The sequence below is a fragment of the Macrobrachium rosenbergii genome, chromosome 24 (genome assembly GCF_040412425.1).
Source record: "Macrobrachium rosenbergii isolate ZJJX-2024 chromosome 24, ASM4041242v1, whole genome shotgun sequence".
NCBI lineage: Eukaryota > Metazoa > Arthropoda > Malacostraca > Decapoda > Palaemonidae > Macrobrachium > Macrobrachium rosenbergii.
Window position 1 is genome coordinate 36302118 of NC_089764.1, and position 22812 is coordinate 36324929.

The 22812-nt window shown below is 39.2% G+C and overlaps 1 protein-coding gene across 1 annotated transcript in view; it reads right to left on the bottom strand.

Moving 5' to 3' along the window:
• The window catches only part of LOC136851850 (uncharacterized), a 144652-nt gene that overhangs the window by 26355 nt on the left and 95485 nt on the right, over positions 1–22812 (bottom strand). The window contains 9 exon segments of the mRNA XM_067126162.1: positions 1821–1912; positions 3144–3247; positions 3904–4090; positions 7228–7429; positions 12620–12729; positions 18872–19028; positions 20331–20530; positions 20678–20755; positions 22623–22749. Of these exon segments, the coding sequence (XP_066982263.1) occupies positions 1821–1912; positions 3144–3247; positions 3904–4090; positions 7228–7429; positions 12620–12729; positions 18872–19028; positions 20331–20530; positions 20678–20755; positions 22623–22749 (1257 nt within the window).

The window sequence follows — 22812 nt, forward strand, 5'->3', positions numbered from 1 at the left end:
GGGGGTCCACTGATCCCCTCCGATAGGTCTATAGGTGATGTGGGCGCTTCATCTGAGGGAGAGAGGGCCGTTCCCTCAAGGGAGGGTATGGCCATCTCGACTTTGTGTCACACCCTCACTTCTCTGTTCTTGGGAGGCGAGGAAATAATAGATGCCTCACTCAAAGGAGTCTGGTGGCTTGCTGTGCGATTGTCTAATGATTCCTGCATTCCTTTGATCGCATCCCAGATCCGTGAGATTGTTATCTGTTTCCACAGTTTTAAGATTGTCATATGATTCCTGCAGTCCTTTCATCACATCCCTGATCTGTGAAAATTCGTCTTGTACTTCCTCAATTTTTTCTGAGGTTTTGCCAATTTTTTCTGAGAGGGATTTTGCTGTTAGAAAGGCATTTTCTGCCATATGGTACATTGCAGGTAGGCTTAGATCAACAGGTCCCTTTGGAGGCAGATTGTAAGGGTCATCGGTGTAGATTTCCACCGAGCAGGTCCTTAGCCACTTAGTGCTTGACTCCTCACTCCTCAAAGACTCACACGTCATCGACACTAACTGTGGTACCGAAGAAACTCTATGGCCTAGTGTCTCTTTGAGGAAAAGCCAACTCTTCCTTGGACTTGATGAGGTGGCATGCGACCTCGCTGAGGCAGCGTGCGACATTGCTGAGCAAGCGACCTTTCTGAGGCAGCATGCGACCTCTCTGAGGAGGCATGCAACCTCTCTGAGGCAGCATGCAACCTCTCTGAGGCAGCATGCAACCTCTCTGAGGCAGCAAGTGACCTCGCTGAGGCAGCATATGGCCTAACTGAGGCAGCGTAGAATAGGCCTGGCATGGCCTCAATGAAGGCACATGTGGAAGCTCACCCAGACTCGATGCTTACAGTGGACTTATGGACAAACACAAATATCTGACACGCTTAGTCTTTGCTTCAGGAAGACAGCCCATACAAACTGCAAAAGCCTCAGAAGTGGACATAAGTGAGGCCTCGATATAATCAAAACTTGGACTGTCATCAACGAGAGTGTCATGGTGCAAACGTTTACTGAATGCCTAAGGACTCTGGACTCCTTGAAGAACACGATCAGCAGCCACAGCGGCATCATTCACTACAGAACACAAACGGTTACCTGTCTCGGCCGAATCACTAGAATAACTGTGGGACAACAGGTCAAACACAAGATCTAGACCTATAATGACTGTCCTGTGCGACCGTGATCTGACTCTGACCATGGAGGACCAAATGCAAAGGCAGGAGACAGAGGGCACAGTTCTAGAACATCCTGGGATGTTAGTCCTCGTCTTGAAACACCCGGGACTACCAGGCCTGTCTGCAGGGATGCCGGGGGGACAGGACAAGGCTGCATCAGCAGACTGGCCAAGGAATGGGGGGGGGGACACTGTCCCTGCCCATGCACTAGACACATACGATGTAAACGACTCGGATACAATTCAATACTAGATTTAACCACATCGAGCAAATTGTAAAAATCTAGCCTGCTACCCCATAGCTGATATTTGGGTGTAGAAGGATCTATATTTACTAGAAGAAACTATAGACTTACCTCTATCTTCTTGACCAGGTAATGATTCTAAAGAAAACCTAGATTCAAAACTGTTCTTATACTCAGGTCCTGAGTCTATCTTTCTCTTCTAATTCGGCAATTATTCTCTCTCTCTCTCTCTCTCCCGAGGACCAATCCTTCAATGATCACAAAGGTTGTCAGGATCGTAAATCACCACTCAATGTTCAATGCAAGTTGGTGTGTATGTGCGTCAAAGCTCAATATGCACATCAGTTACTAAATCTGGTCTAGTAACTTACCTTACAAAATCTAATAGATTTTGACAGAGAAGATAGAGAAGAAGAATCCATATTGCCAAATACAAACCAAAAACCATCAATCCAATCATTAACTTGAAAAACAAACAAAAATTTTAAAGCACTTGTCTAAACTACCGGATGTGTTGACCAACAAGAGTAGAAAGGAAAACCATAACAATTGCTGTCTGACCCCCCACCCTGCAAAGGGTGGAGGAGTAACTACTGGGAGTGTTCTTTAACGATTGTTTCAATTTTAACACTTGTCCAACCCATGCCAAGTAGCCACATATAAAGCTAATGATAGATGGTAAGTTTCACCTCAAAAAACAGGTTTTGACAAAAAGGCATGGGATTTGGGTGAATAATAATATCCTGCACAGACCTCATAATGAATAATAAGTGAGTAGGTCTGGCGTGGAGTGCGCGGCTGACACAATACAGTTGGCCCTTGGTATTCGCAGGGGATGCATACCACTGGCCCCCACGATTAGTTCAAATCTGCAAATACTTAAAACCCCTCTAAAAACACTTATAACTGCCTATTTTGATAGTTCAAAACACCAAAAAGAACTCAAAAAATGCTTACACCTGATTACTTTAAAGTTTTATCACAAAAAGTGCATTTAGTCACAAAAACGAAATGAAAATACAGTAATTTGTGAATATTTCTCTACAAAAAATAAGCGAACAGGCAAATTTTCAGCAAATAATGTGTACATATGTTCCGTAGAGAAATCTGCGAATAGGTGAGTCCGCGAATCGTGAGTCTGCGAGTTCGGGGGGCTGACTGTAGTGACCAACGCGCAGCACACTGTTGCCACATCTGCAGGTTAAGAATAGGAATTGAACCTAGGCAGCCACTGTAGGCAAGAGAAAGAGCTCTTCTGTCTTGAAGTCTTATACTCTATCAACGTGCACTATAATGGCCAAGACAAACAAGAAGAGACTTCTTTAAAATTGGTTGTTCTATCTTATGGAGCCCCTCTAGGGACCAAGAGAGTAACTCCTTTGAGGACTCGCAGCAGCTATCAATAATACGCTTTTCCTACGTCAAAACCTGCTTTATACATACAGTCGGCCCCCGGTATTTGCAGGGGATGCGTACCACTACACTAGCCCCGCGAATGGCTCAAATCCGTGAATACTTAAAACCCCTCTAAAAATGCTTATAACTGCCTATTTTGATAGTTCAAATCACCAAAAAAAAAACTCTAAAAATGCTTACACCTGACTATTTTAATAGTTTTATCACAAAAAGTGCATTTAGTCATGAAAATTATATGAAAATACAGTAATTTGTGAAGATTTCTCATTGAACAATACCACAAACAGATGAATTTTCCGTGAATAATGCGTATGTGAGTTTCACAGAGAAAGCCATGACTAGGTGAAGCTGCAAATCCAGAACAGTGAATAGGCAGGGTCCACTGTGTTACAATGATATAACATGATAATAATACAGTATAAATGGATTTAGTAAGTAAAATATCAGTTTCATTAACATTACCTTTATCTTAAGTAAAGCTGTAATAGCCCATTTGATTTATGCAAATGAATACTGCGAGTGCAACACCTAGCCTAGGTCAATAGTTCACACACACACACATTTTGTATCTTGTATAAAAATACTTTAATGGTCATAAAACCATAGTAGGCTGTGGGTAAACACACGTGGGCTAACTGTCATTTACAAAAAAGAGGAAAGAAGTTGAATTTTTTTCAAAGTGTATTTATACAGTATATTTTGTTACATATTACATATATGAGGAAAAGTATTTAGAGTTAAGTGGTATTGTAAAGGTTACATGAGAAAGGATACAGAGTTGACCCTTGATCACCCCTAAATTTTTAACTTGCCCTTGTCCAGATTCCGCCATTATCCAACCGGCCCTTGGTTTTATATTATATTAATCTGGATAACTGAAGTATGACTGTAACCTAAAACCACAGTTTAGAAAAACAAACTTATTTTATAATTCAACCTGATTTACCCACAAATTAATAATAATGTGAGAAGAAACATACAAAAACTGTACCATAATAATTCCAAAATTGTACAAATTTCATACATGAAAAAACTTACAGGTTTGGTGAAAATCTGAAGGCCTGATTCTTGTACTGTTCATTCATGGCAACTGACAGGCTGTTCAAGAGAGGAATCCTTGGTACTATGTGACAGAAGAGATTTTTCTTTTCCTTAAAGGCGGCCATGAGAGATTCGAAAACTTCTTCTTCAACTTCGTCATTCACTGAATGTGACCTCCATGAGCCTGGTTTTTCAATAAAAAAAAACAATAACTTTGGACGACTTGTATAGAGAAGCATACATTATGTATGAGCACAGAAGAACACACTTGGTTTACTTGGCAAAGTAACAAGCAGCATATTATGAGTTCTTACATAAAGGTAGCACATTCAAATAGGTCAAATCATATATATGTATATATCTACAAACTTTTACTTAAACTGAAATTATCCATATACCACCAAACTACATACTTTAACACCTCACACAACACTGTCACAAGACTTACATAAGAAATTTAAAAAATAACATAAACACCTTATAAACACCTACAAGCGACCCCTCAAGACCCTAACACTGTACATGTACAATAAATCATGACAGGTAAACATTTAGCTGTCTTTTTAATTGAATCAATTTAAAATATCAATTTTAATAAAAAAAACTAAAAATAAATTTATGCCGTATCATATACAGCACTTTACTGTACATCTACCTGATGGGTCACTAAAATGAGCTCCTGAAAGGCTGGAGGAGGAAGGTGGAGGAGGGGGGAACTACTTAGACGATGCTGAAGTTGAATTTCTTCTTTGGGATTAGTATATAGCAAGAACTTGTTGGGAGTAACCTGAACTCTGTTACTCTTCTTATCATCCAAACCGTCCTGAAAGAAACAACTGAGCAGTGCACTGGCCCCATTACCTTGCCAAAGCATTCAGCATTGAGGTCCATCTCAAAAGTGTAAAGGCTTTGTCGACGTGCCCACAGACTTGCTGCATCTTGCTTGAGGTGAAGCATCATGTTCTGGTTCTGGTGCATGCTCCTCTTCGTAGAGCTGCTGCTCACGAAGCTCAATCAACTCCTTGTTCGTAAGTGGTTGCCTGTCTGCCTCAAATACCGAGAGGAAATCCTCCTCCTCCTAGTCCATTTTCAGCTATCTGCTCAATGTCACCAAGGTCTTATTCATGTCTACTTTGTCAAAGCCCTTGAAATCGTGAATAAATTAAAGGTACAGTTTCTTCCTATGAGAAAAATTTCCTTCCGAGCAGCATTTATATTCAGGACTACCTTGTAGATGTTGTATCCCTTCCAGAAGTCATGGACTGTTAATTCTTCATTCACATTCACTGTACTGTATCTACAGCCTGCCTGACTGTTCATCGTAAGTAATAGTGAATGACGATGGCAATGATCCCTTGATCAAGGGTTTCAAGGAAGAGGTGGTGTTGGGAGGCAAGTACACAACAGTAATGTTCAGATGAAAGTCGAAGTAGTTTTGTGGGTGGCCAGAAGTGTTGTCAAAAATAAGAAGGATCTTAAAAGGGATGCCCTTTTTCTACCACTACTTCTCCACTGCCTATACAAAGTGACTGAAGAACTAATTCTCTAAAATAATGACTGTCACCCAACCCTTGGGATTCCACATTCGTATCCCAATGTTAGTTGGGAGCCAGCAGAAAACAAATTGAATCTCTTTGCTGAGTTGTACCTATCACTCCCAAAAGTTGGCAGGACCTTGCCACCTACACGAGTGTTAGTAGCACCACCGCGAAATTTGAATTCTTAGAATGCCATGTAGAAAGCTAGTAGCTACGTAATTATTTGGTAAGTCACTTATATAAAAAGTAGAATTTAGGCCAAAGGCCAAGTGCTGGGACCTATAAGGTCATTCAGCACTTAAAAGAGAAATTGGCAGTACAGGCAGTCCCCAGTTTCCAACGGGTCCGGCTTACGACGTTCCAAGGTTACGACGCTTTTCAAATATATTCATCAGAAATTATTTCCCAGTTTACAACGCATGTTCCGGGGTTACGACGCGTCGTATGCCGATCTGACAGAAGAAATATGGCTTCAAAATGGCAGAATAATAAAAACTTGGAGGTTTTTTTATGAAAAACTTAATAAAAATGCAGTTTACATCGTTTTCAGTACACCCAAAGCATTAAAAGTAAGGTTTTCTTAGGATTTTTGGGTTTATGACAATTTTCTGTGAAACATCTGCCGACTCCTCAGGGGAAAATGCTGGTAAGGGCGTTAACTGCAATGGGGTAGCCATCATTACCGGCAATCTAACGTAGGCTAAGTTACTTACGTATCCAGTAGGGTAGGCTAACTAAGGCTACTGTAGCCTAGCCTAGGCTATATGCAAACTTGGTGGCTCCAACACAAACCAGTTTTCTGGATGAACAGGCTCTTGACACCTCATACCTTCGTTGCAGGCATCTCTTCACAGGTTAACCTCATCGCCATTTGTAATTTCAGTTCCTGTTTTGACATTGTATCAACAACCAAACTTGGTGCACTATACTCAAAACATAGAATGTTCTCAAAGTTAAGGGAGAATGTCCCCAAGAATTAAGGTACATAGTACATTGCAGAAACTGGATTTTTACAGACGCTCCACGCGGCGTAAAAACGGAAACCCAGTCCTAAACAGGGGACTGCCTGTAAAAAGGTTTGAAAGGTGTAACAGGAGGAAAACCTTGCAGTTGCACTATGAGTCAAGTATTACAAGAGGGTGGAAGGTAAGATGGTAGATAGCAAATCCGAACGGAGATAGAGCAAAAGGAATGAAAAGGGTTGCAGCAAGGGGTCAAAGGAACACTGCGGACCCTTCAGCAATGCCTCAAGTGCATTGCATGAGGCGCACTAAGGCACTACCGCACCTAAATGGGATGGTCAACACTATGAACTTGATCTACCAAGGATGAGGCTAAGTTTCTTAACTGTCATGATATCTCTTGGTAAATAAGTAAACTAATTACTTCATGGCAAATCTGTTTGGTAGTTTAACAGAAAGCAATAATGCTGTCATATAATAACCTTGGTCTTTTTACCTTGCATCCCCTATTATATGAATATATTTAAGTATAGACAGGTAATGTCTGCTGACAGAAAACTAAACACAAGAACTAGAATTAGGGAGATTTAAAAACAAATTAATTATTAAAAGGCTTCTATAACTCACTATTATACCCAGTTACCACTTGGATTCAAAATTATGGGTCATTCGTTCATTTTTTCTCATTTGAAAGGTCTGTAAATCTTACTGTTAAATTCAACATTTCAGTAACTGCTATCTTTTCACTGTTTATCACATATCTTTATGCATGAAAATTAGTCACATACATAGTCCTTTGTCATGGTAGATTAATGGCTTACCTATGTGGCAACCCTTAATAGCATCTTTAAATCCAAATAAAGTATGAATCTTGAAGTAGTAGGGTGGACGGCGTCGAGCTCTAATTAAGCAATCTTTGTTGAAGACATAGGCTCTCTTATAACCATTATAAAGATCTATAAACTTGGATTGGTATCTCTCAGAGGTACGTTCAAAGCCACCTGCAAGCATCATCAACCTAACCTGAAAGTTAAAGAAAATAATTATAATGTCTACAGTACATGGTAAATATAACACTATCAATGCCAGCAATAATAATGTAGTAAAGTTTATATTAACACATCTGACAAAAATGCACAGTTCCACCTCGTCACAGAGGTCAAACTCACTCTACTCAACATGCAATTAGCAAAAACATAAATGCAAAATTTATTACACAACCACAAACACTCATCTTTTTGATGATTGTTTAAAATATAGCTTGATAAGAATGGGACTTTTACATGTGTATTACATTGTAAAAACACTGGTTAATGACTGGTCATAAATCCACCACCAAAGTAAAATGTGAGATGACTGGATGCTGAAACCTACTTAATACAGGATACATAAAAACTGCATTTTACCACATGAAAACATCAATAAACAGATACATCAATAGGTAGTATTTCTAACTATTTACTAATCCAAAGTTTTCTATATTTTACATCAACATGATTTCTAAGTTTCCTACTTCCCAGTTAATAATTGGAGGTGCATTAATTGGGCCATTTTTGTTCAGTGCACCCGACAAACTGAGAGTCAATAGCTTTTAAGGGGTACGCCGACTGCCAAATTTCAAGGAATTCAAGTGTTTTATGTCTAAATACACATATCCTGAAGCAATAATGCCAAAAAATTTTTTAGATTGGTTTTTGACAATTTTGTTCATAGCTTGTGTGACACTGTGAGCCACAAATTGTAAAAAAGACTTGTAAAAAATGTCTGTATGAATAATCCAGGATAGGATCAAGTAAGCTATACACTGTTTTGGACTGTTTTCTGGGTAAATAAACATATTTAGAAACATTACTAAAAAAAAAATGTTTAGACTGGTTCATGGACAATTTTGTTCATTGCTTGTACGGCACTGTGAACGACAAACTGTTAAAAAAGCATGCAAAACAAGTGACAAAAATTTATTCAGAAATAACTGTCACCCACTAAATTATCCCATTCTTTCTACAGGACGTGTCAGAGAAAATGGGTTATAATGATATAAGGATAACTTGACTACAAGGATAACTTGCTCAAGAGTCCTGCTTCTCTCAGGATTTTTGAAAGTCCATAAATTTTTTTGTTTTGCTGTTTTCTCAAAACTAAATACTTATTTCTCCAAGAAGACTGAACCAAATTCAATGAAATTTGTATGGAGTATAGTATAACTGCTATATATATCTTTATTTTGCTGTAGGGAAAAACAATTACCTGTATAACTTTGAATTTTGCATATTAATTTTGAAAAGTGATGTCATGATTTTTTTCAACTGCAAAACAAATGAACTTAGAGGTCAAATTTTTAAATTTCCCCACGAGAGAATTTTTATTATTAGTTGTAGAATAAGTGACAAAAATTTTACAATGGGGCCTTATAGCATCGGCACTCCCATTGAAGGCATGCAAACTAATACAACAGCTAACCCATGAATGAGCGATGAATCCTAAAGGCTAGCAACAATCACTCTCCCTTTGTAGGTGGTATGTTACAGGTTAAACTACCAAATAATAATAATAATGTGGTACTATAAGTGTGTAACTACCTATAAAATATGGAAACAACTCGATAATTATCATAACATATGGAAATAACTCAATAACCATCATGACAAACAACAATAATAAAAATCTCAGTTCTGAAACTAATAACCAGGATTAGTATACACACCACAGATTAACATAAATCTGAGAATTTCCTTGAGAAACTGAAAAATCTGGATTATCATTATATAACCAAGATCAAGTTAAATTCAAGATTGAAACCAATATCTGCATACAAGAGATAATTCTTTAAATTTCAGTTGCCAAAAAAATCTGGTATTTAAAAAAGAAAGTGTGTATTTAAAAAAAGAAAGCACAAGCCCAAAATGCTTATAAAGCCCACATTTGTGGAATGGAAAGGAATACAAAATTTAGGACAAATGTCAAGAACTAAGACTATGAGGTCATTCAATGCTCAAACGGAAACTGAGAGTAAAAGGTTTTACAGGTATAACAGGAGGAAAACCCTGCAGTTGCACTATGGAACAATTGTTAGGAGAGGGTGAAAAGATAGGGAACAAAGACACAATGAACACAGGTACAGTAAAAGAAATGAAAGGGATTGCAGCTAGGGGTCAAAGGCATAGGCACACAGGACCCTTCTCATCCGGGCAATATACATATATATATACATATATATATATACATATATATATACATACAGGCAGTCCCCGGTTATTGGCGGGGTTCCGTTCCCGACGGCATGACGACAACCGAAAATCACCGCTAACCAAAAATCAGCAATAATAGCACTGATACCTGGTTAGCGGCGCCGATAACCGGTTAGCGGCGCCGATAACCGGTGATCAGTGCCACCGATAAGAGGCGATCAGTGCCAATAACTGGTTATCAGTGCAGATAACCGGTTATCAACGACGAAAATCTGGTTATCATCGTCGCTAGACAAGCGCCATAAAACCGGATCGCCGGTAACCGAGGCTGCCGATAACCGGGGACTGCCTGTATATATATATATATATATATATATATATATATATATATATATATATATATATATATATATATATATATATATGTGTGTGTGTGTGTGTGTTTTATATATTTTTATATATTATATGCACATATATATAAATCCACATCGGAAGGTGACATGGATTTACTGATATATCGCCCCCATAAATAGCTAGAACCCGCAAATACTTACAACCCTTCTAAAAACACAGAACTGCCTATTTTAACAGTTCAAACACACAAAAAAAAACTAAAAATGCTTATACAGGTGTTATCCTACTTACGATGGGGATAGGTTCCAAAAAAACCCATCGTTTGTTGGAAAAAATATATCTCGAATATAGCCTAGCCTACACTAGGGTATTTGGTACTGTGTATACAAATATGGTAGCCTAGCCTACACTATAAAATATACTCTATACGTACGAAGTATACTAATTATTAATATCAGCTAATTCTGGAGGTTCCTGCAGTGACTTATGATAATTCAATACAAAGAGAAATTGAATAACAAACAAGAATTTACTTAGCCTACACTATGGTATATTGTATACATATACAGTAGCCTAGCCTACATTGTACTGTACTCTATATTCACATATCTTATTATACAAAATCAACATAACGAATATGCATCTTTTCCATGGATCTTTTAAAATGTTATGCCTTAATTCACTGTATCCAATAATACTGTATATATTCTTATATTGCTTTTGTATTATAAATTGTGATCATAGCAATCAATGTTTCAGTTTGGAAATCGTTTATGCGATGTTTATTTCACCGCATTTAACTCAGTTCAGACCACTTTTCTTGATTCTAGTTAGCATAAATGAATCACTAGATACTTTATCTATATGGGGCAAGGTTATTTTTCGTTACACTGTACAAAGTGTTTTTAAGTCAAAATATAACTTTAATGCGTCTCGTTGTGAAATTAATGTAGCTGTTTTTTCATTAATAGATGACACTGGCCATTTGGGGGCGTTTGTTTATGTAAAAAAAAAATCAAGATTCCATTCGCTATTTTCACTTGATTTCATCATAATATGAACTTTATGTATTTATCGTTTATCAGCATAAAAATAGGAGTAATGTGTTCTTTCATGCCCAGTAGTTTTGATTAAAATACTTTCTCTCCAATTTCAATTATGGTAGTTTTATCCATGTTGCTGATGCATGATAATTTATGGTCATTACCAACTTGAACTGTTTTCTCAGCTTCAGCTACAACTTGCAGCATAAATTTTGCAGTATATTTCCTTGCCGATCTTTTATCCATAGCGAATAAAGGTATAATGTAAAAATATATCAGTCCTATTCTACTTAACATCATTTGCACTATAACCTACAGTGATTATGTATTATCGTACGATGGTTGAAATACAAGCAAAAGGGCTGTTGTTGTCCAATTCGGTGATAAACAAAACAACAGTTTCTCAGTTGGTTGTTTATGGCTGTACACATTTATAACGTTACTAACAATACTTTCATCATTCTCTGATACTTTTTTAACTAGAAGATGGGATAAAGAGTTGGAGGAAAAGAAGCTGGTCTATTGTAATTTGGTCTCTCTCGCTGCCTGATTGTACATACGCTGCTGCCTGCACCGCACGAAATTTAAAAATAGTTTATAAATACTGTATTGCCGTATCGGTATTAATTGCTTACCCCACTGCAAAATCAAATTATCGTAAAGTGAACTATCGTAACTCGAGCACTACCTGAGTATTTTAATAGTTTTATCACAAAAATGGGTTATACTTTTCAATGTAATATACTAAATAAATAATAGCTGTTACTGAAATAAATTGCAATGGCTGAATGGTATATAAATATAGTAATTATTAAAAATTGCAGTAAATTACAGTTCACTTTCATACTAAATTAAAACATTAGAAAAATAAAATGTCTGGCAGCTTAACAGCCCTGCTACATTAGCTACTCTGCCCCAAAAATTTGTGTCTGCCCAAATCTTGGGGGTGCTGCAGTCCCCCAGCCCACCTGGCTCGTACACCTATGGTCAAGGGGACGCTGCAAGGAACCTTCAAAAATGCCTGAAGGGCACTGTGGGGTGCACTGATGGCAATATCCCCCTAAAGGGCCCACATATGTGGTCTTTGAATTTACAAAAACACTTCAATTTTTTTACTTAACAAACAGAAAAATGACTATGCCCCTCCTATTCACATGCCACCTACAACCTGAGGCACCCACCAATAACCTGACTCACATTTCATTCATGTAATACTAACAACTAAGCAGCTTTCCCTAGACGGCTTTCTCACTGGAGGATTTCTGAGAGCCTGAAGATTCAGTGATCTATTCCATAAGCAAACAAAACTTGAGGTACAAGCAACAAAAAAGGATTGCACTTACTACGCCATGCAAAACACACCTGAATGAGAAACAAAAAATGAGACAAAAATGATTTTATTGTGTAATTGCAAATTTTCAACAAGACCACTGAATCCAATTTCTAAACTCATGGTTCACCTAAAAAATTATGGTGTTCAGTAAGGGGCAAAAACTGGCATCTATACAAGACGAAACCAAAGGTACAAATGAAAATTGAAAGGTAGGAAGTAGTAAAGCCGGAAGTCAAAAAATCATTGCAAAAAATCTTTAGAACTCTTGTATACTGTGCCAGACAGTTATGATTACCTGATCCCAATCAACTGCGTTGTCTTCACTCAGTAACTCTCGAACTGTGAACAGCAACTCTAGTGTCTCCTCACAACTCCAGCCATCAGTATCAGCTGCCCTCCAAATGTCTAAGGACAAAAATCACAAATCTTATCACCTATACAATAGCAGGAAAATAACATTTTATTGATAAAATTAAACTTTATATATACTTACCAAGTAATTACATTGCTTATCAATAAACTTTATATATACTTACCAAGTAATTACATTGCTTATAGTTTCACTCGCCGGCAGCTTAAAAATTTTGAAATTCACGGTAGCACTAGTGTCGATGTAGGTGACTAGTCCCCGCCCACTTTTGGGGTACGAGAGGAGCGACTTCAACAGTGCGATTCAGTTGTTTTTTGCCCCTCTTTCCATATGAGGGGAGGGAGGGAGGGCTTGTTTTGTAATTACTTGGTAAGTATAAATAAAACTTTATTTCATCATAAAAATGTCATTTCTATATATGTAACTTACCAAGTAATTACACTGCTGAATCCCACATTGACACAGAGGTGGGATATATGGATTAACTATCCCAAAACATTATGGATGGTAATGAGTTAGAGGACAGCAAAATTAGCATTGGTACAATGCTTGTCGTTCCTTACCTGGTAAGAGCTGCTGCAGGTAGATACTGCCTCTGGTCCGTGCTTATCTTAACCATGTAGGGTGTGGTGAGTTGGCCAGACGAACCTCTACATTAGTGGGTACTTTGCAGCAAGGGATGAACCCAGTGACTAACAAAGTATACAAGAAGCCAGTTGCCCCCTGCCCTGGGAACATACTGACCATCCAAACGACCAGAATCAATGAACATGGGCATCACCTACGCCACAAAATATAAAACACCACCCACCCATTAAAGCTAAGACTAGTGGGTCTCCAGGTGCGCAGTACGCCCAAGCTCCCCTTACGAATCAACACCCAGGTTCAAGGCAAAGAGAAAAGGAAGGAAGAAAGGCTTCCTATGCTTCCTTACCCATTCAAAATTAGTTTTCACATCACGAAGATAATGGGTCACGAAGATAGACTTGCACCTCCAGAAAGTCGCTTGAAGAACGGATGATAGAGACAGTTCGTGCTTGAAGGCTAAAGATGTGGAGACAGCTCTGACCTCATGAGCTTTAGCTTTGACGGACGTTAAAGCCTCTTCTCCAACCTGAGAATGGGCCTCAGAGATCAGATCCTTCAAGAAGAAAGACAAGCCATTCTTTGAGAGTTCACGAGACGAATTCCTAACCATAAGACCTCGAATTTTTTCCGTTCTGTGCAAGTAGTACCTCAGTGCTCTCACTGGGCACAGAACTCTCTCCTCCTCATCTGTGCCTAGTATTTCCATCAGGCTTTTAACAGTGAAGGAACGAGGCCAGGGCTTGGTTGGGTCTTCATACTTTGCTAAATAGCCCAGGGTGAAGGAACATACAGCATCACCTCGGGAAAATTCCACCACCTTGTCAAGAGCACGCACTTCACTGACCCTTTTGGCGCTCGCTAACATCACAAGAAAGAGGGTCTCCCTGGTAAGATCTCATAACAAAACAGAACAAAGAGGCTCAAAGCAGGGTCCGGAGAGCCACTTCAAAACTATGTCCAGATTCCAAGAGACGGCCTCTTGCCCCTTGGATTTGGAGGTATCGAAGGATTTTATGAGATCGCACAAGTCTTGGTTAGCAGAGACCCATACCTCTGTGCCGAAACACTGAATTTTGCATAGCCCTGTATCCTCTAATTGCAGAGGAGGACAGGCCCCTAGATGTCCTCAAGTTCAGGAAAAATTCATCAATGTCTGCTACAGACGTCTCAGATGATATGTCATGTCTTCTACACCAGGCTCTGAAGACTGTCCACTTGACTTGAAAGACTTTGTCGGAAGAGGAGCGCCTACACTTGGCAATAGCCTCTGAAGTTGCTCTTGAAAACCCCTTCTGTCTGAGGAGTTTCCTGACAGTCTGAACTCTGTCAGGGCCAGAGTGGACAATCCTCAGTTGAACCGCCTGAAGTGGGGTTGTCTGAGCAGACTTGGTTGCTGTGGTAACTACCTCAAGGAGTCCATCAGCAACTTGAGGAGATCTGGGAACCATTCCTGTCGCAGCCAGAATAGGGCCACTAGAGTCACTGTGACATTCATGTGGTTGCGGAATTCGTATCATCCAGAATGGTGGGATGGCTTAGAGATCCTTGTTCGACCAGTCTTGTAGCACAGAATCCGTTGCCCATGCTAGCAGGTCTGGTACTGGAGAGCAAAAGACTGTTAGACGATGATTCTTGGACGTCGCAAAAAGATCTATAAGGGGTCTCCCCAACAGCTTCCACAGATCCTAACACACCTGAGGATGAAGATTCCACTCTGTGGGGGGCACCTGACTGCGATGGCTCTACCCATCTGCAAGGGCACTGAGCTTGCCCTGGATGAACCACATCAACTTGGTCCGGTTGTGATCTGCCCATAAAAGGAGGGTTCTCTCTGCTTCGCAAAGGTAGAACAAATGAGTCCCCCTTGCTTCTTTATATATGTCAGGGCCACAGTATTGTCTGAGTGTACGGTCACTACTTGACTGCAGACTATTGAAGCAAAATGCTGAAGGCCGAGCCAAATTGCCATTAGCTCCTTGAGGTTGATGTGCCAGTGAATCTGCTCCTGGGACCAAGTTCCTGACATTTCTTTGGTGCCTATAAGCGTTCCCCAACCCAGATCCAAAGCATCTGCATAGAAGTCTAGGTTGGGGCTCAAAGGAAGAAAGGACTTCACTTCTGAGGGCCTGCCTTCTGACTTCCACCACTGGAGATCCTCCTTGATTTCTTGAGATATCAGGAAGAAGAATGTGTCTGGATGAGCTTTCCTGTCGCAGCTGGCCCGAAGATAATACTGAAGAGTTTTCATATGTAGCCTTCCTAGGGAAACAAACTGCTCCATGGAGGCTAAGGTACCTAGAAGGCTCATCCATTGGTTTGCCGAACAGATTTGGCGGGCAAGGAACTCATCGACTTTCTTCAGGCATGACTGAACTCTTTTGGGTGATGGGAAAACCTGAAAACTCTGAGAGTTTATCATCATCCCCAAATAGGGAATCATCTGTGATGGAACCAGCTGGGACTTCTGAAGGGTGATTAGCAGACCCAACTCTTCTGATAAACGAAGGGTCTTCCGAAGGTCCTCCATGCACCTCTCCTTCATAAGGAGCCAATCGTCTATGAAGAGGGTGATGTTTATACCCATCAAATGAAGCCACTTGGAGAGCGGAGCAAGGACTCGGGTGAACACTTGCGGAGCAGTCAAAAGGCTGAAGCATAAGGCCCAAAACTGGTACACTCTGTTGCAAAACACAAAATGTAGATATTTCCTGGATCCCGGATGTATAGGAATGTGGATATAGGCATCTTGCGTGTCTATAGTAGTCATCCAGTCACCCCAGTGAATGGATGACATGACAAGAGTGACTAGTTTCCATCTTGAATCTTGTCTTTTCGACAAAAACATTCAAGGCACTATGTCCAGTGCTGGCCTCCAACCCCCTAATGATTTGGGGACTACAAAGAGACAGTTGTAAAAACCTTCCGACTGGACTTCTTCGACTTCCTTGATGGCTGTCTTCTCGAAGAAGGCTAATACTTCGTCAGAGAGGACCGAAAATTTCTCAGATCCTACCAAGTAGACTGTCATCGTGATAGGTGTGTTGACTAAAGGGGGCTTCTCCCTGAATGGAATGGAGTAGCCCTGTTTCAGCACTGACACAATCCACTCCTCCTGTGCTCCACCTCTCCCAGTAATGGAGGAGCCTGGCTCCTACTGGCGCATGGAGGAAAGGATCCTCACTTCTGATCAGCAGGCTTGGAAGAGGGCTTCTTAAAAGGTCAGGACGAGAAGCGCAGATTCATCCTAGGCTATAGACTGGGCTCTAGGTCTGCCACCTCGAAAAGGCAGAGGCTGAAGTGGAGAATGGGTCCTGGTACTTGTCAATGGAGACTCCCCAAGACATCTAGACGAGCAAGCTAGAAGGTCCTTTGTACTTTTCTTCTGAAGTTCCAAAGAAATGTTGCCAACAGTAGACTGAGGGAAGAGGTGCTGGCGACTGAGAGGAGAATACAAAAGGGCAGACTTCTGAGAAGCCATGACACTCTTCATAGTAAACAAGTACCAGAGCTCTCTCTTCTTCAAAACTCCCATCACATAGAGAGAGGCAAACTCTTGAGAGCCATCTCTGATGCCTTATCTGTGCAGGACAGGACATTCATCCAATCCGATGTGACTTCCTCAGGGAGCAAAGAGCTAAGGCCCCCACTGACCAGTCTAAAAAGCTTAAAACTTCAAAGATCCTAAACAAGGCTGACCTCCTAGATGAATCAATAAGTCCTGATAAGCACCCCTGGGAAGGGGCAGCCACTCCCAGTGACAGAGCTTTTATGGTCTCGTACGAAGAATACCTCCAGCTAACAAGACGAGAGGGAGGATAGCTGAAGGGAGACTTTCCCTGCTATCTCTTCTCCGAGAGCCAACCATCCAGATCATTGTGAGCCTTCTTAGTGGAAGATGAAAGCACCATCTTAGGTAACTTGGAGGAGTTGGAAGGTTTGTTACTGATTAAAAACACCAAAGCCAGGGAGATCGGGGCCAGAGGTGAGAAGAATCCCAGGAAGTTCTGCAGCAAGTGCAGTACATCAATAAAGCTGCATAAGCTGTCAGAGGGGAGCCCTGATCCACTTCACCAACTTCACCTTCATCCTCCAACGAAACAGGGAAATTGAAGCAAATCTTGAGGGGCCTGGGCCGAAGAAGGCAGCTCTCTCGAGCAAATTTAAAATGTTCCCCAGCTGACACTGAATGGGATCTAGCGATGGGTCTGTTGTGTCTGTAGAAGGCATCTGAGCTGGAGTCTTGGGCGCTGAAGGGCACTTGGGGACTGAAGGGCACTTGTGCAATGACAGGCGCTGAGGCATAATGGGAGAACGGGCACTAATGGGCTTCAGGTGCTAATGGGCACTCAGGCACCAACAGGCACTCAGTTGCTAAACGGGAGCTAGCAGGCGCTCAGGCGGTAATGGGTGCTGGGGAACTACCAAGTGCCCGATCGTTGCTGGGAGATCAGTTGCTCTTGGGAGCTCAGGTGCTACTGGATGCTTGTGAGACGACGAGAAGCATCTCAGAGCAGACGAATGCTTGGCCTCATGCATAGGATGCATTGAAGAAAAGCATTCTGGCGAATCCCAGAAACTACAAGAAGGCTGCTGCAGGGGCTCTCTAAATTTCTTGTAAGGCACTGGAGAGGAGCGGACCGTGTCCGCCGTGGACCTTTTCAGTGGCCATGATTCATCACTCAAGTGCCAGCGGCAATTAGTCCTGGGGCTGGAAGCCATGGAACTTGAGGATAGCTTGCTCCCTTCCGCTTGGATGCCTTTCCAACAGCTATCCTTTGCTATGACGTGGGAGGTTGCAACAGGTCCGACTGAGGCAATGACTACCCGTGGGCAGACCCCACCGACCTCCCTTGGGCCTCCGGTATGACTGCTTCCGGGTGTAAGGGAGTACATCAGTGACCTTTGCCTAGGAGCGTTGGTGGGATGAGTAGCTGCCACCTCCACTGACACTTCACTAGCACTTTTTTCCACTTTGTCCATAAGGACACGCACTGAAGCACCCAACTGGGTCACAGTATCCACAATTAACCCCATTTCGACATCAAAATTACGTATGAGTTTCAACTTGAGGCTGGCAAGGGGATCGGGTTCAGAAGCGTGGGAGCCGGGTAAAGGAGTAGGCTGAATAGTCGGAGAATTGGGAACATGACACAGCAGGAGCAGGTAAAGGTAAAGCAGGAATATCTACTGTCTCTTTTTCAGCTCTAGCAGCCGCCTTACATTTCCTGTCTCTCGTCTAATTTCGCTAAATGAGACCGAAAACCTTCCACTTTCTAGCATCCCACTCTGAACATTCGTCACGCTCGATCAACTGAACACTCATATTACTATTTAGTGAGCCTAATGTAGACTAGAAGCACTAGTACCCCGAAAGTGGGGGGGGACTAGTCATCTACACAGACACTAGCGCTACCACGAATTTCATAATTTTTAAGCTGCTGGCGAGTGGAACTATAAGCAATGTAATTACTTGGTAAGTTACTTACATAAAACATCCAAATGGCATTCTTCCATTAGAGGAAATATTTTTATCAATTCACTAAAGGATAACAGTTAATAACTCAAACATGGGTAGCACACAAGCCCCACCTCTAGGGTCCCATTCTGCGTCATGTGCCACAAGAGGACTCAGAATATCTCTCAGCAGCTTCTTATTTTTTACTTGCAACGGTGACTGATCAAGTTCCTCTTCAGGCAGAATTTCTTGATATGAACCCAATTCTTCTCTGATGTATTTGCAGCATAACTGTGGACATAGCATTCAGTTGATGGGGATACAAGTAAAATATAACCCAGCAATCAAAGTATTAGGCAGTAAGCCATACATAAAACTGGGCAGTTTATATATATTTTTTTAATCTGCAGACAAGGGTCACAATATGAAGAACAAAGCTATTGTGATCATTTACCATTTTATGGGTGCCTTAGTAAACAACAAATCTACATCTAGACTTATGAATTTTACATTGTGAAGGAGAGTATTTGAAATTCTGAATTTTGTAATAAAATCTTCTGAATGTTTTATATGAGAGTTGTAGTATGTGCAGCCCACTTAAGCCAGTTCTCACAAATTTCTACATGGGTTACTAAGAAACTGTGATACTAAACCCCATTAAGCTTAGAGATATGGTCTGGATGAGGTATGTGGATGCATTTTGACTTTCTGAAATTCAATCTGGTGAAATTTTAATACATTCTTTAATTAATCAAACAACCTTGTAAATACCATTGAATTTAACGTATTGAAGCAAAAGTAGAAAAATAAAGATGTGGGAAAACACATTCTGTTCTACAATGATAGAACATTGGACATTTTTTTTTAAGCACTACTAACCTGGAAAATAACTTGAGTTAAGTATCTGCTTACCTCTTTTAAGCATCATTTTCCTAATTAAAAAAACTGTAATCTATTTCATGACTCTACAAAATGTTTCATCTTATCTTCTCAATACAGTAATCTAAAATGGCCTTACTCTGATTAATGGGTAAATGTTGGATGACCCAGACTTGCATAACAACCTTTTTCATGGAAAATAACATTATCTACCAGAAAAATTCATTTGAGCTCTAACAAATTCCAGCTAAAACTAAAGATTTATAATGTATATATATATATATATATATATATATATATATATATATATATATATATATATATATATATATATATATATATATATATATATATATATATATATATATATATATATATATATATATATATATATATATATGAATATATATATATATATATATATATATATATATATATATATATATATATATATATATATATATATATATATATATATATATATATATATATATATATATATATATATATATATTATATATATATATATATATATATATATATATATATATATATATATATATATATATATATATATATATATATATATATATATATATATATATATATATATATATATATATATATATATATATATATATATATATATATATATATATATATATATATATATATATATATAGCAAAACACAAAACACTGGTGAAGGCCCTTACCATATCAAAGTAATCCTTGCACAAATCTGGGCATTTTTTTACTCGACGACTGAGATTGTAAGCAACTTCGTCCCACAGGGGGTGACCTTTACCTAAAATTCTTTCAAGCTCCACCTCATCATGACATAACTGACGCCACTCTTTAACCGTAGTGAGCATACTCTGAACATTTTCATCACTCCATTGCACAGATATGGCTTCTGACAAAAAATAAACCTTCATCATTTATCTATGATTAAAATTTTTAAAATATTCAATGATATAACAATCCAAAAGTATTAATACACACTGAAAAAAATCTAATGATATAACAATCCAAAAGTATTAATACACACTACAAAACTTACTCATTTTGTGACCTTTGGAGAGTAGACGTTTCTTTCCTTCTAACTGAAGCTTTTCAAGATATCGTCCTGCCCCTCGTTCTGATTGAAGAAATGAGCAAAAAGCTATTAAATGTACTGCAAGGGTACCTTACGCTAATATCTAATCTTATTTCCTAATACAATATCAAATTCACATCTCCAACTGCCTGATCACATCGTAAAATTCAACCCACAATGTTTTTTCTAGTTGGGATATCAAAACAGATGCAATTATCATCCTTGTACATCACGTTACACCAACATCTCTTTGGGGAGTCCCTTGCTCACCAACTTATCAGTCATAGAGAAAACAGAGACGAACAGCACGCAGCAAAACTCGTAACCCGATTTCAGTGATTTTCGTTCGAAAGTCACTTACTGGCGACTCTTACCTTCTCCACATTTCTAATGACGCCAAGTTGCAATGACAAAACATTTTGCAACTTTTCTTGAGAAAAGGTACAGTTCACTAAGCATGGTTTTTAAAGTATCAATGCTATATTTTCTATTAAAATATCAGCTAAATCATTAAAAAAAACATTAACACAGTAATTTTTAATCATGGTAAACATGAAAAGATGTAAATACTTAATGAATTTGACTTTTTAGCCACCACAGTAATGCATTTAATGTAATGAACGTATCTCAGATGTAGTTGTGGGCGTGGGCTAACCAGACGTCAACTCTTTTAAATGGCTCAGTTTGCCTCCCCTTGCCTTACCCATAGGCCAAGTGCACTTGACGCTTCTCGATATCATTCTTATTAAGCCTAGGGGCCTATGAAGAAAATAATGACGAAAGTATACCACACCAAGACTGAGGAGGAATTTCACAAATCCTGCTGCATGGTCTTATAGACACCCTTTATAAGTTACAAAGATTGACACAACTAAATATTGTTGCTATCTGAAAAATAGTCTAGTATGTTATAAAGCCAATGACATAGGCCTAGACTCCAGAGCCATACTATTATTATTATAATTATTATTATTATCATTATTTATAACACGTTGTTGTCATTCTGCAGATTCTGCACACAGCAGGTGTGGCTGATAATGTCTGGCCTGATTATAGTCTTTCATTCCCAAAGTAAAAGTAAAATAATAAAATGGTAGAATTAATTGTATTTCTAATAGCGAAGATTACTCCCCACCTCGCTTATTTATTTATTATTTTTTTCTTCAAACTGAAGAAACCTCTTGGGAGACTAGACCTATGTAGCCTTGGCTATAGTCTAAGCTATGAAATTGAAGTGCCACTTTATTTTTATAGCCTGTTTCAGAAATCAACCTGATGTCTCAATGATAGCGTATGCTCTGATCAGTAATATGGCCTAGCATTTTGAACTACATTTTGGATATGCCACACACACACACATACCTAAAGTTAAATAGGAGTAAATTATTGTTAATCCTAGAATACCTGCAGTAATCTCTTGTATGTGTTTGCAAGAGTGAGCAAGGAAGCACATCAAGTGAACAGCTCTAGTGCAACCTGAACAATGTGTGGTGGCCCATGAAATTTCTATTACAGTGGAACAAGAAATTTGAAATTAGTGAAAGAACCAGATTATTGGAAGGCAAATTAATGAAGACACAAAAGGCATAAATATATTAAATGCATCATGCATTCAGCAGCTAAATCAGTCTTATATTTTAATAAATTAAATTGCTACGAAAACTCAAAATATCTTGCATGCATTTACAGCTAACTGTTCAACATATTTGGGTTCCCAGATGTTTCCCACAATTAATCTACTTATCCAGTAAATGTACAGCTTATTGTAACAGTAACAGTCCTATAATCATAAAGCCAACAGCATTTATGTGCAGAACACTTGTGACCTGTAGCAGCAAACCTCTATAGTGTATTCACAAAGATGACGGAAACAATAAAGAACAAGCTCCTGCTAAATACTATAACTCACCAGCAATTTGAGTAAGCATACTCATGTATGGATGGAGCAGATTTCTCAGTTTTGCAAAATAAACATTTGTGTCAATTGATGACACAACTTCCTCATTCATCATAAACTTGAGTAAAGTTGCAGCAATCTGAAAAGTGTTGCCAATGCTATTAAAATCAGAAATGTAAACATATATAAGAAAGGTACCGAG